Source organism: Danio rerio, chromosome 8 (assembly GCF_049306965.1).
Source record: "Danio rerio strain Tuebingen ecotype United States chromosome 8, GRCz12tu, whole genome shotgun sequence".
Classification (NCBI taxonomy): domain Eukaryota; kingdom Metazoa; phylum Chordata; class Actinopteri; order Cypriniformes; family Danionidae; genus Danio; species Danio rerio.
Genome location: NC_133183.1, coordinates 18,650,756 through 18,665,000, shown reverse-complemented (window position 1 = coordinate 18,665,000; position 14,245 = coordinate 18,650,756). Strand labels below are relative to the sequence as shown.

At 32.2% G+C, this 14,245-nt stretch overlaps 1 protein-coding gene across 14 annotated transcripts in view; it reads right to left on the bottom strand.

Annotated features, from left to right (window-relative positions):
• pde4d (phosphodiesterase 4D, cAMP-specific) overlaps window positions 1-14,245 on the bottom strand; it is a 273,689-nt gene that overhangs the window by 238,609 nt on the left and 20,835 nt on the right. For all 14 annotated transcript variants that reach the window (XM_073910162.1, XM_073910158.1, XM_073910163.1 and 11 more), the window contains one exon: window positions 10,592-10,685. In XM_073910162.1, coding sequence (XP_073766263.1) covers window positions 10,592-10,633 — 42 coding nt within the window. In that variant the 5' untranslated portion in view covers window positions 10,634-10,685. The remainder of the gene's footprint in view (window positions 1-10,591; window positions 10,686-14,245) is intronic.

Genomic DNA, 14,245 nt, shown 5'->3' with positions numbered 1-14,245 from the left:
TTCTATATTAAATCGATATTGCCTTGTTGTATCCAGAGGGAGTGACGATTCTCTTGTGTGTCTTCAGTCCTCCCTTTTGATGATCACAACAAATAGGATGGGTGTTTATCACATGGTTCAATTCGATTTAACTCAAGTTTATTTGTATAGCGCCTTTTACAATAATTATCACCCAAAGCAGCTTCATAAAAAGTTCATATCATTACATTACAGTCAAAATAAAATAAAAAAATAAGTGGTTAGCATTGAGCCACTGTGAGCACCAAGAAGGTCGCTGGTTCAAGTCCAGGCTGGGTTTCCTCCTGGTCCACAGTCCATAGACATGTGCTATAGGTGAATTAAGAAATGGGAGTGCATGCAGGGATGGGCAGTATTTATGAAACATGTATTTCAAATACATATTTTATGTATGTTTTATATTTTATTTTATGTATTTTATGGGGTTTATGAAAATGGCTCAATATTTTGTATCAAAATACTTTAGTGTCTTGTATTTTGAAAATACTGTAAAATACTTTGTAAGAAGTATACATGATGACATAATGCAAATGTAGCCTTTGATCGGTGCTTTCTCAGTTATTTGCCAAGGCTTGAGATCAGAACAGAAAACTGATTTATATTGAAGACGCTGATCAACGCTTGGAGTATGGATGGAAATTATGCATCACATATAAAGAATGTAACAGACAAATAGCAGGAGTAGATTCAGGAGCAGGTCTAAATCAAATAGGAAAAAACATTCTCCAATATATATTGCGATATGAATATATTTTCACTAGATGAGTTGAATAAATGTTTGTAAAGAATCCAAAATTTTATATAGATTGGAAAGATTCTTTAGAGAAGTGCATAAAATATAACAGACAACCTACAAGCATAGAACAATTCAATAAAGAAAAATATGCTAACTAAAAAAACAACAGCATTTGATTGTTTTCTGAAAAGTCGAAATGTGTTCAGGTATATAGTGATTGAATAATCAAATGTAAAATAATACTGTCTTCATTTTGTAAACAGTTTTGTTAAAATAATTGTTATCAATATTTCAAAATTACAAACAGTCCATTTTCTTATGTCTGAATGGTTTTTAAAACGGCCACAGCTCTCAAGAAACACTTGCAAAATGACTCAACACTGCATACAGTATACTCGCGATGTGACTATAGTGAATGATCACATTGCGATATCGATGCTGGATCGATAAATTGTGCAGCCCAATCAGGTATTAACATAAAAAATATATACATCATTTCTATGTAAATCTTCATCACTGACTGACTGTGAAATAACTCTCCTTTGACTCAAGGTGAGATCAATAAATAACATCTCCGTCTACTCTCCCTGCTGTAGCTACGTCCCATGAAAAACGTATTAACTGCAACAAATCACGCTTCTTTACGGGGGAACACCCCCATCTTATTCCCAGAATGAAATAAGCAAACCATCAGCCGACTCATAAATAAATAATCAAGTAAATACGCAAACCTCTCATCCAATTACCAGCCCTTTCACAGAGGCGCTGAATACATCAACATTTTAATTATCATCACTGGAGCTTTGTAGTGCTTGGCTGCATTTGAAAGATTAGCAAATATGATTTCAGGAGAAAATGATTAAGGTGTCACATGAATAAAGACCGGCGCCCAAATGAGGTATTTTGTCAAGACAGATATGATGATATTTAATGAAATGACTTCAAAGCAGATTTTTTTTTTTCTTTCTTCTTTTAATGTAGATTGTAATCGAAATGTTCGGAGCTGCTCAGTCAGTGTGTTAAAGCATTCAAGCACACTGAAAAAAAGATTCACTGGATTTAAGGTAAGTGGTTGCAAACAAATTATATAGACTGAATTTAAACAAATTAAATTTAGTAATGTTCAACTTAATTTTTTTGTTTAAATTCAGTCCAAAAAATAGTTTGCAACCACTTAACTTAAAAAAAAAATGTAGTAAATTGAATGAATAATTTTTTTCAGTGAAGACAAACAGTCTAGGTTATTTTCCGAAAAAACATCGTTAGCCAACACAGGTCGCAAGTTCCGTCGTTACAAGCATAGTTCATTTCCCAAATCCATCATTCCAATGAACATTCGCAAACTGCGTCACAAACTTGTACGCTTAAAACTACAGACTCTAGAGCTGTAGTTAGAAGCATAGTTCCTGGCTGTGTTCTATTCCCAAACATTAAAAGTCATCTCTTTTAGGTGTAATTGGCTTTCAATTATTTTTTACAGTTCAGATTTAGCGATCTTCATATTGACAATTGTGTTCCCTTCGTAGTGCACTTTGAAAACATTTATGCCATTCTGAACGCTGCCGTGGCTCATGATGAAAGCTACAGTTGACCTATTATTTAAAAGCGGAATTTAAGTTACGTCTCCAAAGCTTGTGAAAACATACAAATTTACGTCAATTGTTTCAATTTATAGTTAGCTATTTATTAAGAAATTTATTTGTACTGTATTTGACAAATAAAATAAATTAAATAAACACTATCCTACTAAAACACAATAAATTATTATTAAGGATTTGTTTTTAATTTCTTGTGCAAATTATGTAAATTATGATTTATTATTATACGAGATTAGAATACATGTTAGCTAAGTGATTTATGTTTTAGAATAACATTTTACAAATATTACAATTATTATGGAAAGCGAGAGCATTTTTTTTTTTACCAAAACTAATATTGGATTTTTTTTAAATGCGTGTGCATGTAAAACAATATAATTTGCAACAAAACAAATGTGTTTTTTTCTCCAAAGAAGTGGTTACTCCATCCTGTTTAGAGCGTCATTATAGTCACTTTACATTATAACTAATGAGTGTTAAACAATGGATATGCGACAAATCAACTATGATTTTGGGAAACACTCGTCACTACATAGTTTTTTTCTGAAACGATACATCGTACTATGGTAATTCAGTCATGAGTTAGGCCGTTGTTTTGGAAACACACCCCTGGATGTCATTTAAGGCAGTAACTTTTTTCATACACTCGTAAGAGTTTTCATAAAGTGCTTTTTTAAGCTAATGTAAAAAAACATAAATCCTTTTTGTCTTTAAATTTCAATTTCATTGAACATATTTATAAAGATTGTTGTCTCAAAATTAGCTTTTTTTCCGGCATTAAGCCATAAATTTCCACTTCGGCAGTATACCTACACCAAAATTCACATTTTATTACTGTACAGTATATTCTGAAGTATTTTAAAGAGCAATTTACATAACTAGCCCTATTTATGCACAAAAAAAATGTAGGGTTCCACACAATTCATTCATTTAGTCCTAAAACAAATAACGTTAATGTTAACGATTACGTTAACATAACAAATTTAAGAGTTATGTTAACACAAAACAATTAAGTTTTGCTGAAAAATCCCAAAATCTCCTGTTGTTGTTTCAGCTCATTTTATATAAGTAGTTTGAATAAAACAACATAATTATTTTGAGTTATTCAACAAAACAATTATGTAAAAGTAAAAACCATGAACTATGAAGACATGAGATTCCAATCTGTAAAAAAACATGACACTAATGTCAAATAAGAATACTGAAACTGACTTTTAAACTGTCATTTTTGTGCTTAAGTATGCAAACTAGTGCATTTTTAACTAACTGCATCAGCATTTGATCATTACTCTCTTGTCTATTTTATTAGATGAACTCAACCGAATAAACGGAATGAACCGCCAACTTATCCAGCATATGTTTTACACAGAGGATGCCAGTCCAGCTGCAACCCAGTACTGGGAAACACCCAAACACACACTACGGCCAATTTAGCTTATTCAATTCACCTATACCACGTGTCTTTGGACTGTGAGGGAAACCAGAGCACCCGAAAGAAATTCAGGCGAACACGGTAAGAACATGCAAACTCCACACAGAAATGCTAACTCACCCAGCCGGGACTCGAACGAGCGACCTTCTTGGTGTGAGGTGACAGTGCTAACCACTTAGCCACTGTGCTGCCCATATTATTCTATATAAATTATTATAACTTACATGTAAATTTGAATTAAATTTATATATAAATCAATGAATATTTATATATTCCAATGCATAAACACTATGAAATATGGCTTTTTGTTTGATTTTATTCATATACACTAAGCTGTTTGGCACAATCTACGTTGCAAAAGCAAAATAGAAATAAAGATGAATATATAATGGGATAATACCTCATTTGAAACATATTTAAACATACCGCAATGCAAAAAAAAAATACAATTTTTGTTATTTCACCTTGCCTTAAACACTTAATTCAATGCAGACTAATTGCAAATATGATCACAAAAAAGGACAGAACGAAGGATGTCTTGAAAATAAAGTGTTGAAAGTCACAGCTACTGTAAACCAGCAGGAATGAACCTGTTGTTTATGTCGTGCCGATGGAGGCTCAGCATTGCCCCGGGCTTTAGTGATGTGAGCAGAAACGCAGGTTACAGGTGATGACAACTGATGAGTGTCTCTTATCATGTAGCCTAGAGCTAAATGACAGCAGGTCAATGACGAATCTCAGTTCATTAATCTTTCTTTCCTATAAGATTACGCTTCATCTGCCTCCTTGAGACTAGTTCTATAAGTAGACATATTTCAGATTAATAATTTAGTTACAGGGCAAAATAAGGTTGAAGGGGCCTTGGGATATAAAAAAAAAACTTTTGATTTGGTTTTGTTGTGAGGAAAAGCCAAAGTATAGCACAGAATGATTGCTGTTGTGAAATGTTTATGTACTAAGATGCACTGTAAAAATAACCTGTTAATTAGCAGATTCACTGGTGTTTTCCTGTTTATTTACACTTTCCAATTACATTATGAGACTTTGATTGCTTTATTAAACTGTGGAGTAAATATCAATCACATTTTTAGTAGTGTGAATGATCATTTTAGGAATAATATATAGAGAAATGACTCAAGTACTGGTAGCTAGCTAATTATATAGTTTTTTTTTTGTACGGTTACTTACATAACCAACTTAGATTATGAACTACTAAAAATGTCAATAAAAATCGCCTTGTTAAACAGTTAACATCACAGTCAGATATTGCTGTTTAAGTGTAATTTTTTGCAAAATGCACAACACTTTGCATACGCAGTAATTAGTTTTTTGTAATTTGACGCAAAGATGATATAATACATATATAAATGCATATATTTATGCAATATGTTTATATATAAATGTTCATACGATTGAAAAAAAAAAATCATAACATTAAAATCTTTCAAGGATTTAAGAGTATGATGACCGTTAAAAACATCAATAGTCTTGTTAAAAAAAAAAATTTTTTTAAAAAGTCGATTACAATATATTTTTATACATTGTGATCAGTTTAATTTTAAAAGCAAAAAACAGCAAATTAAAACACAGGTTAGTTAAGATCTTCCTAAAAATAAACAGAAAAATAAAGTTTAATTTAAATAAACAAAATATAATGCAATGTTTCTACAGCTGTTTTCTGGAGGATTTTTTTTATCCAAAGTCTTTTATAGAAATTATGTTTTTATATCACTATTTTCTTTCTCTCTGTATTGTATTGTATTATATTGTATATTTAGTCATACACAAACAATCAAATGACTGGGGTCAGTATGATATTTTTAATGCTTATTAGTACACTGTAAAAAGTAACCACAATGAAGTTTTTCATTAAATGTTTGTAACCTTTTGAATTATTTATTTTGGTGTTTTTTTTTTTTTAAATGTATTCAGATTCCTTAGAATCAATCTAAATCGAATACTATTAGATTTAAATCAGATTATGAATGAAAAGAAATCAATATATATATATATTAAAACCAATATATATTAAAATCAATTAAAACCAAACTGCAAGCCCAGGAAGAGTGGCAGTTCGCTGGGGCAGCCCGCTGGGGTCAGAGACCCTGGAGCTGGAGGGCATAGGGCCCTCATGAATACATACAGTTGAATTCAGAATTATTAGCCACCCTTTGCATTTGTTTTTCTTTTTTTAAATATTTCCTAAATGATGTTTAACAGAGCAAGGCCTTTTTCACAGTATGTCTGATAATATTTTTTTTCTTCTAGAGAAAGTCTTATTTGTTTTATTTCGGCTAGAGTAAAAGCAGTTTTACATTTTATTAAAAACATTTTAGGGACAAAATTATAAGCCCCTTTAAGCTATTTTTTTTCAATAGTCTACAGAACAAAGCATCATAATACAACACCTTGCCTAATTACCATTAACTTAGTAAAGCCTTTAAATGTCACCTTAAGCTGTATAGAAGTGTCTTGAAAAATATCTTGTCAAATATTATTTACTGTCATCATGGCAAAGATAAAATAGATCAGTTATTAGAAATGACTTATTAAAACTATTATGTTTAGATACGTGTTGAAAACTTCTCTCTGTTAAACAGAAATTTGAGAAAAAATTAAACGGGGGCGAATAATTCAGGGAGGCTAATAATTCTGACTTCAACTGTATATACATATATGTACATATATAAATACACAGTTCTCAGCATAATTGAGTACAGCCCATTTTGAAAATAAATATTTGTATCCTTTTCTCTATGGCAATGTATTACGGTGCATTTAAAATATATATATATTAAACAGATATATTTATTAAAATAATATTTTAGTCACTGAACATATTTAGAAATTGAGAGATAATACAATTAAATTCAAGTAAAAAAAATTACAACCTACAAAATTTTAACTAAATGTTTTGATTTTTTGACTTCTCTTGATTTTCCCTCCACTTTATATTTCGGTTTAATTTTTTCTATAACATTTAACTTTGGGTGTACTAGTTTTTGGACTGTTATCCTAAGTTATTTTGTTAGATAAGCTCCAGATTTGGCTTCAGTACTGACTAATCTAATAGGCACAAACATAATATTGTAGCTTCCTATTTAAAATATGAATTAAAGAGGTGTACTTATATATGCTGTTTTAACAAATGTCAAATCACATTATGTTTATTATTCAATTATTTATTTTATTGTTTAATTATGTTAAAGTATGTAATCCAAATGAAAGGACATTTTATATACAATCACAATACATTCATCTTATTCGTTAGTCCTAAATTTTTTGACTATACTTACTACCCGACCAATACCTAAAATATCATCAAAAAAATGAAATATATATGTGAACTTAGATTTTTTGTACATCAGAACTTGTCTTGTTTTTTTTTATCTGTTTTGATCCTTGAAAACACCTTTTCATCTTTGACCCATAGAACAAGTGGCAAAAAAGGACACAAAGGCAATAGAGTAGCAGAGCAAACCCTGCAGTCTATGGGTCACTGCCTCTGAGGATTCAGTATTGGACCACCACACGTTCACAGCTCAGACCATTAATCACTGCCACCAACCTGTTTGTAAGTACCAGTGAATACACCACATTGTGTAACCTTTTACAAGGTAATGCTTAAAAAAAAAAAACGAGTCACAAACCCTTCTGTAGGCAAGATTTCAAGTATTTCTGCACACTTAAATATACAGTATTTTTAGATGAGTAAATTTGAAATATCAATGCTTATAGTTCCCAGAATAAATGTGTACACAATAATGGATTGCTCAGAAAAAAATCCATCTCCCTTTTACATTAATACATTCAATGCAGAAGACAATAAAGAAGATGGGCCATTGAATTATTTCCGAAAATAAAGCGCACCCGAGTTGGTGATGCATCACAGATGGGAATGAATTATTTTCAAACAATTTAATCGACCAGAGTGAATTATTCCGCTTATACTATGGTTACCACAGCTAAAGCAGCTATTCAAATGATGTTTTTCATACAATTAACAGGTTCTTGTCCTCAAAAATCTCCTGTGTGTAGTACTAGCTTCTTACACATCTCATCAAAAGTCTTTGATTTGATTTTCAACTGTTGTAGCAGTGAAATAACTGAATTATTTGGCGTAGTGATATAGAGCAGTAATGCAGTTAAGATTTGGCTGGCACTACTTCTGAAAATAATTGCACGCCCTAATGTTCATCAGCCAATCAGAATCAAGTATTAAACAGCCCTGTAGTGTAAAAAATGAGATAGTTTTGCACATCTGGTTTACTGGTTTTACATCAGATTAGTCAATATTAATGGCTGGAACTAGTTTAACAAAATATTAAAAGTATAAGTATCTGTGTTAATGTTGTCAAAGAAAATAAAAGCAAATAAGTGACTTGATCAGTCATCAGCACTAGTAACATGACTAAAACTATAAATGAGTGTTCTGAGCAGCTCATCTCAAAAAAGCCAATAGTATCTGGCTGCAAACTTCTAATAATCCAGGGGTGCCCAAACTTTTTCATATCAAGGGTCAAAATCTAAATATCATTGAGAGTCGTGGGGAGCAAATAAATATACCAAACTATATTACATTAAAGTTGCCATGCGTAATTTTCTAATTCAATTCATAATATTTATAAATAGATTGAAAGCATTACTTTGGATTGTTAACTAATGCAGTAAAACTTTAATTATAACATACTGCAATAGAAACAATTACAATTATAACAGTGTAGTTCACTACTATATGAACTAGTCAAGCAGCAAGTGGCTTTGCCTTGATTCGCTCACCAAAGTCTCTGCATTGTCCTCTATCCGTTGAGGAACCATTTAAATTGAAATGTTTCATTTCAGTTAGCTTATTTGTCGCTTAACAACAAAACAAACTAATAAAAGGGTACATCAAATTTGAAATGATAATCTCTAACCCATCTCCATCAATCTCCCTCTCTTCTCAGATGGGATGGTGGGCCAAATCAAAGGCGGACACAAATCTGGGCACCGCTGCAATAGTCTCTCAGACATGCAGTCTTAGACACATGAATTCAATAGAGTTGGCGATATCACTGTAATGGGTAGGGTTAGGGGCGGGGTTAGGTGTTTAAAATAGACTGTATGCAATTAAAATAATTGTTTACAGTCTCAGCTTGCATGTGCACCTGGACTGCAGTCAGACCCCTCTCAAAAGAACATCAAATTATTGTTGAGGAAAAAAGACGAGACTAAATTATAAGCATAAAGATAAAAATTTACATTAATTTTATTCTAATCCACTGCATTGCATTATTAATTGAAAAGATCAGAGTGTGCGCATTCAGTCATGTTACTGGCGCAGCAGACCTGTCAAGTTTGTGTCAAGCCATTATTGTTGATGAAATTAACACTGATTAATACACTCCAATGAATATGTTAGGTATTTGTATTTTATTTTTATTCATTTTATTTAACCAGTGTGATTTTTAATGTATTATTTTTCTAATCCTATAGATGTCACTTTAATTTTAATTAATACAAATAAAAGAGGTTTTGTAAAAACACACCAATACATATATTCTCTAAAACAAAGATGGGCAAAGTAGAGCCTATGGGCCGAAGTTGGCCCATGGTAAGCTTTGATTTGTCCCACTGTCTCATCTGAAAAGAGAGTGAGATTAATGGAGAGGGTTGGAGTGAATGCCTTTGACAGAAATTGACATTTCGATTTTAACATGACCTCTTGTTTGTTTGTTTGTTTGTTTTAATGCTGCGTTACAAAAAACTATAATTAAATAATTTAATTCAATGTTAATCAGACTTGTACAATGTCCTATATCTGTCAAGTGACAGTATTTACATTTTAAAAGTCAACTGTAGGGCCAGACAGAATCCACAGACATTTTTTATTTTTTTAAACTGTATTGTAAATAAATCAAATGAACACTTCCCTATTAGTCAATAATATTACTGAAATTAATTTAAAAACTGAATAAATATAAAAATGTACACACATTTACACAAGTAAATAAATCGACTCAATTGTGGGCTAAATATCTGTGGACTAATCTGTTTTATATTATCGAATAAATTAGCAAATTCCCATTGCCAAATTTCTTGTAATAGGGTTTGCAATGTATTCAGCTTAATGTAATGTAATGTGCTTCACAATCATGGGGGGGGGGGTCTCTCCACACCACCACCAGTGTGCAGCATCCACTTGGATGATGCGACGGCAGCCACAGGCTTACAATCTAGTTTTCAAAAATGTTTTTTGGCCCTTTATAAGAAAAACTTTAGGCACACCTGCTCTATAAACAGCTATCAATATTCAGTGGGGTGCACTTATTAATGCTTGGCACTATATTATTGTTTGCTTCACTCATAAAATTGAAAACATCCTTTTCTATGCAATCTGTACCATCCAAACCATTCACACTGAGCTCCACCGCCTATTGTTGCCCAACAATGATTAATAATCCTCTTAACCGACTCCAATAATTACTCCCTTCTTACATAATGACCAGTGAAATCGATAAAAAGTTACACATAATGAGGTTAATAGTCTATGCTGCTTGCTTACGGGATGCTGCTAATGCTGCTTGCTTACTGAACACTTTACTTAAAAGAATGTATTATTATAATTTGCGAAATACTTGAACAATATCTGTTAGCACTTTCCAATCCTACTGCACATATATTGTTTTAGATCTATAGTTTTAATAATATTATAGTGCAGCTATTTACTATTTGTTTATTCTTAAATTTCTTTAATTTTGCCGCATTACTGTGAAAGTCTCCTGCGCCTATTATGCATATACTTATAAACAATTTGACTAAACTCACACTCTCCAGTTGACTTTCTCCGCTGCAGGCATTTTCTTGCATTGTTTGTCCCCCAGATAAAAGTTGAGGTTTTGGCCTCAAAATGTAGAAAGATCTGGAATAAATCAAATAAAAGGTGATGAGATCCTGTTTTCTATCACACAAATCATGAGAAATATGGTGACGATAACAAAACAGTATAAGCAGATGTCCACATTTCGAATAGGAAGGAATACTGAAGGCATGAAAAAAAAAGACACACCATAAATGGCATTTGAATAAATTTACTGTTCTTTTCATCAGTGAGTTTGTGGTCCTTAGGGGACAAGCTGATAATCTAGGAAGTGAGAGTTCAAGTGCCAGTTTTGCATTAAAAAAGAAATAGTTTTCATATGCATAGACTGCAGTGTGCTATTTGAATATATTGAGTTGTGTGAGACATATCTCATTACGTTTATGATAATCATTGTAATGATTTGATTTGACCTTCAAATTTTTGCTGCAGTTAAATTAGTGGTTCATTAATTATTCATGAGGCAGAACAGACTCTGTCCTATTTGAACTTCACAAAGTGACTCTTTTTGCAAAAACACTTTAGATAAAGCATTGGAAAAATAACAACAAATTGAAAACTCCAAGTTAAAATATTAACAATGTTTATAGGCATGGTCTTTTTTTAAAAAGATGATCTAAAATTTTAAAATTTTATTGACAATACAAAAAAGTGCAATAGTCTAACAACTATATCATTTTTTTAGTCATTTATTAATTTGTTTAATTTAATATTCACCTCAACTAATGACTCTGGTGGACACAATGTCTTCAGCACAAGTCTATTCTAGGTTTAATTTTAAAGAGATGATTCTCATTATTTAGTTGTGTCCTGTGTTTATTTTTAGTATATTTGATTGCCAATAAGGTGTCAAAGTTTGCCTGGTGCTATAAAAATCAATCTGCTGCAGCAGACGCTATTGCTGTGTTGTTAATCTGAAGTAAAAACACAGATCCTATTAAAAAATAATAATAATTTAATGACTTTTAATTTGCATGTTGTTTTTTACTATTAAAACATAGGTTATGGTTAAAATATGGTAATTCTAATAGTTTAATCAAATTTATTTGACTTTTGGAAATCACCCAGAGACAACCTGTCATTGTCCAGCGACCCTCCCATTTTGGAAACCACTGATTTAAACCACAGGTGTTGAACACACCTGTTCAAACTAATTTCAGAGTCCTTCAGGCTTGTACGAAACCTACAGGTAAAGCTGCGGTTGCCCTAGAGTTTGAGCTTGGGAAATTCTATCGTATGGCGCTGCAAAAAGGGGCGGATTAAACAAGATTATTAGACATTAAAAAAGTGAGCGATTGCTCCATATTTAAAATTTCTGTAGAGAGGTCATGTTTTGATCCTCGATTGGTCTCACACAGTCAAGTGATGCGTTGTCGAAGCGCAGAGTCAACAAAGTTTTAACTTTCCAACGCAGCGATCTGTCAAACTTGACGCACAATATTGCGTTTCCTGACACATTTGTGTGCATATAAATGGAAATCTATGGGGAGAAAAGTCCAGTGTGACCGCAGCTTGGGTTTTAACTTAACATTGAGTGATGCAACCCACCAAAAACTTGACACTCCTGATTTAAACACTATATTACTGGAAAATATTGTGCAGTTTTGTATGTGCTTATTTATTATTTGTTAGTAGGCCTATTTAACAGGGAAAATGCAGTATCCCACTGCTACAGTTTAAAGCAGCCGATGCTCCACATACGGAATATTGGCTTATAGTCAATGATTAACTTGCAGCCTTAGTCCCTGGTTAGGCCCTTTTTGTACACTAAACCTGGTTAGTCCCTTTTTGCACACTAAACCAGTAAACATTTCTTTATAAAATACATATTAAGACACATTACCAAACACAAAATACCAGTAGAAATAAATAATAATAATATTTTAAGAAGTATGCAGTGTCCACAAAGCTGATTCATTTTGAACCACTATTTGAACACTCTTTGCAATATGTTCAAATCTGTTTGCCTTTTTATTTCAATAGTCAGACAGTTCCAAACAGTGTACCTTGACCTGAAAATTAATAGTGCAAATTTAGCTTTTGTGTTGGGTTGGTATTGTGCTGCTTATGCAAGTGTGCGCGCTTTATAAACCACATGTAAACCACTTTACTTCACTATAAACCTTTTTTTTTCCTCCACCAGACACTTTTCTACAAACACTCAATTACAAGCAATATAACTGCTATATTACTTTTAGCCTCTCTCTGCTAATTTGAAGTGCTTCTTTCATCGTAAGTCACTTTGGATGAAAGTTTCTGCTAAATGAATAAATGTACACATAAAAATCCTCCTTTAAGTATGAGAACAAGACTTAGACTTGAGAAAAAAACAGCCTTGAGGAAAAACAGCCTTGAGACCAGACTAGTCCTACAATACTAATGGCTTCCTCATCTTTTCATGAAAAAAATGTATTTCCTTAAAACCACCCTAGTCCCTTTCCCTAGTCAAAACACAAGTACATAACTGGAACATGAACAGATTCTCAGAAAACACTACGAATAAAAGTCACTAAAACCACCATAGAATGAAAGCTTCATATTTAAAGTCTTTATCACCATCTAGTGGTTATTTTGTAGAAGAATCATTTCTTATTCCTGTGCGTTTAGAGAACACAGCTTAAAGAGCTATAAATACACCTTTAAATTATTCTTATAATATAAATTATAAAAGTTTTATAGATAGAATTGATCTTACATGTGAAAGATTCCTAAATTACCTTTTGATTTTTCGTTAACATTTATTCATAAAACACACAGCTCCCTTGGTATTGTAGTATTTATACTGTGGAAAAATACAGGGGTTTTTTTTTTAGAAAGAGGTCTCCATGTCTCGGTGATTGCTGAAAATGTAAACTCTCTCTCAGACAATTATTTCCCCAGGCAAATATTTGTGAATAGCACAGGCTAAAATAGGCATATGTCAATTGTTTATGGAATATTTTCCATGGGAAGCGCAACATAATCGTTTCAGATTTTTTTTGCCAAAGTTCACAGAAATCAAGAGCTGATAGTTGGTATGATCGCTTACAACCCACAGCATCCACACTAAACTTATAATTCATCTTTAATTCATGCATATGACATGTTGATGTTTTTAATTAAAAGATTTTCCGCGAGGAAGAATGAAGCTTGGGAAATGTTTACATTGCAAAGGCAAAAAGCCATTTCACGTCATGCACATAACAAAGATATCCATCAACAAAAAACATGGGGCTTCATATGCATCATTTAGCACATAAAGCCGGTTTATGGTCTATATATTAACTTCTGTATATCAACATCACTATTACCACATCTTTAAAATGTCAGTTATTCCCATGATGCCTTGCCATCTGCGTTTCTGCTGAGTTTATTGACATATTAGTGTGTCACGAGAGAGTTTTGGGAAAGACAACTGCACTGTTTGTCTTTTTAATGTCATTCCAGCAGCGACTTTTCAGGCTCTGTGCACAGGATGTTAGATATTAAAGTACAGTCTTAAAATGGAAAATTTATTCCATATATGCTGTCAGGGAGAAACTTATTTTAAGATTCGTAACATTAAGAAGCAGAAGCTCACATTAGAAGATGCCTTTGACATATTCTAATATAGAACAATCTGC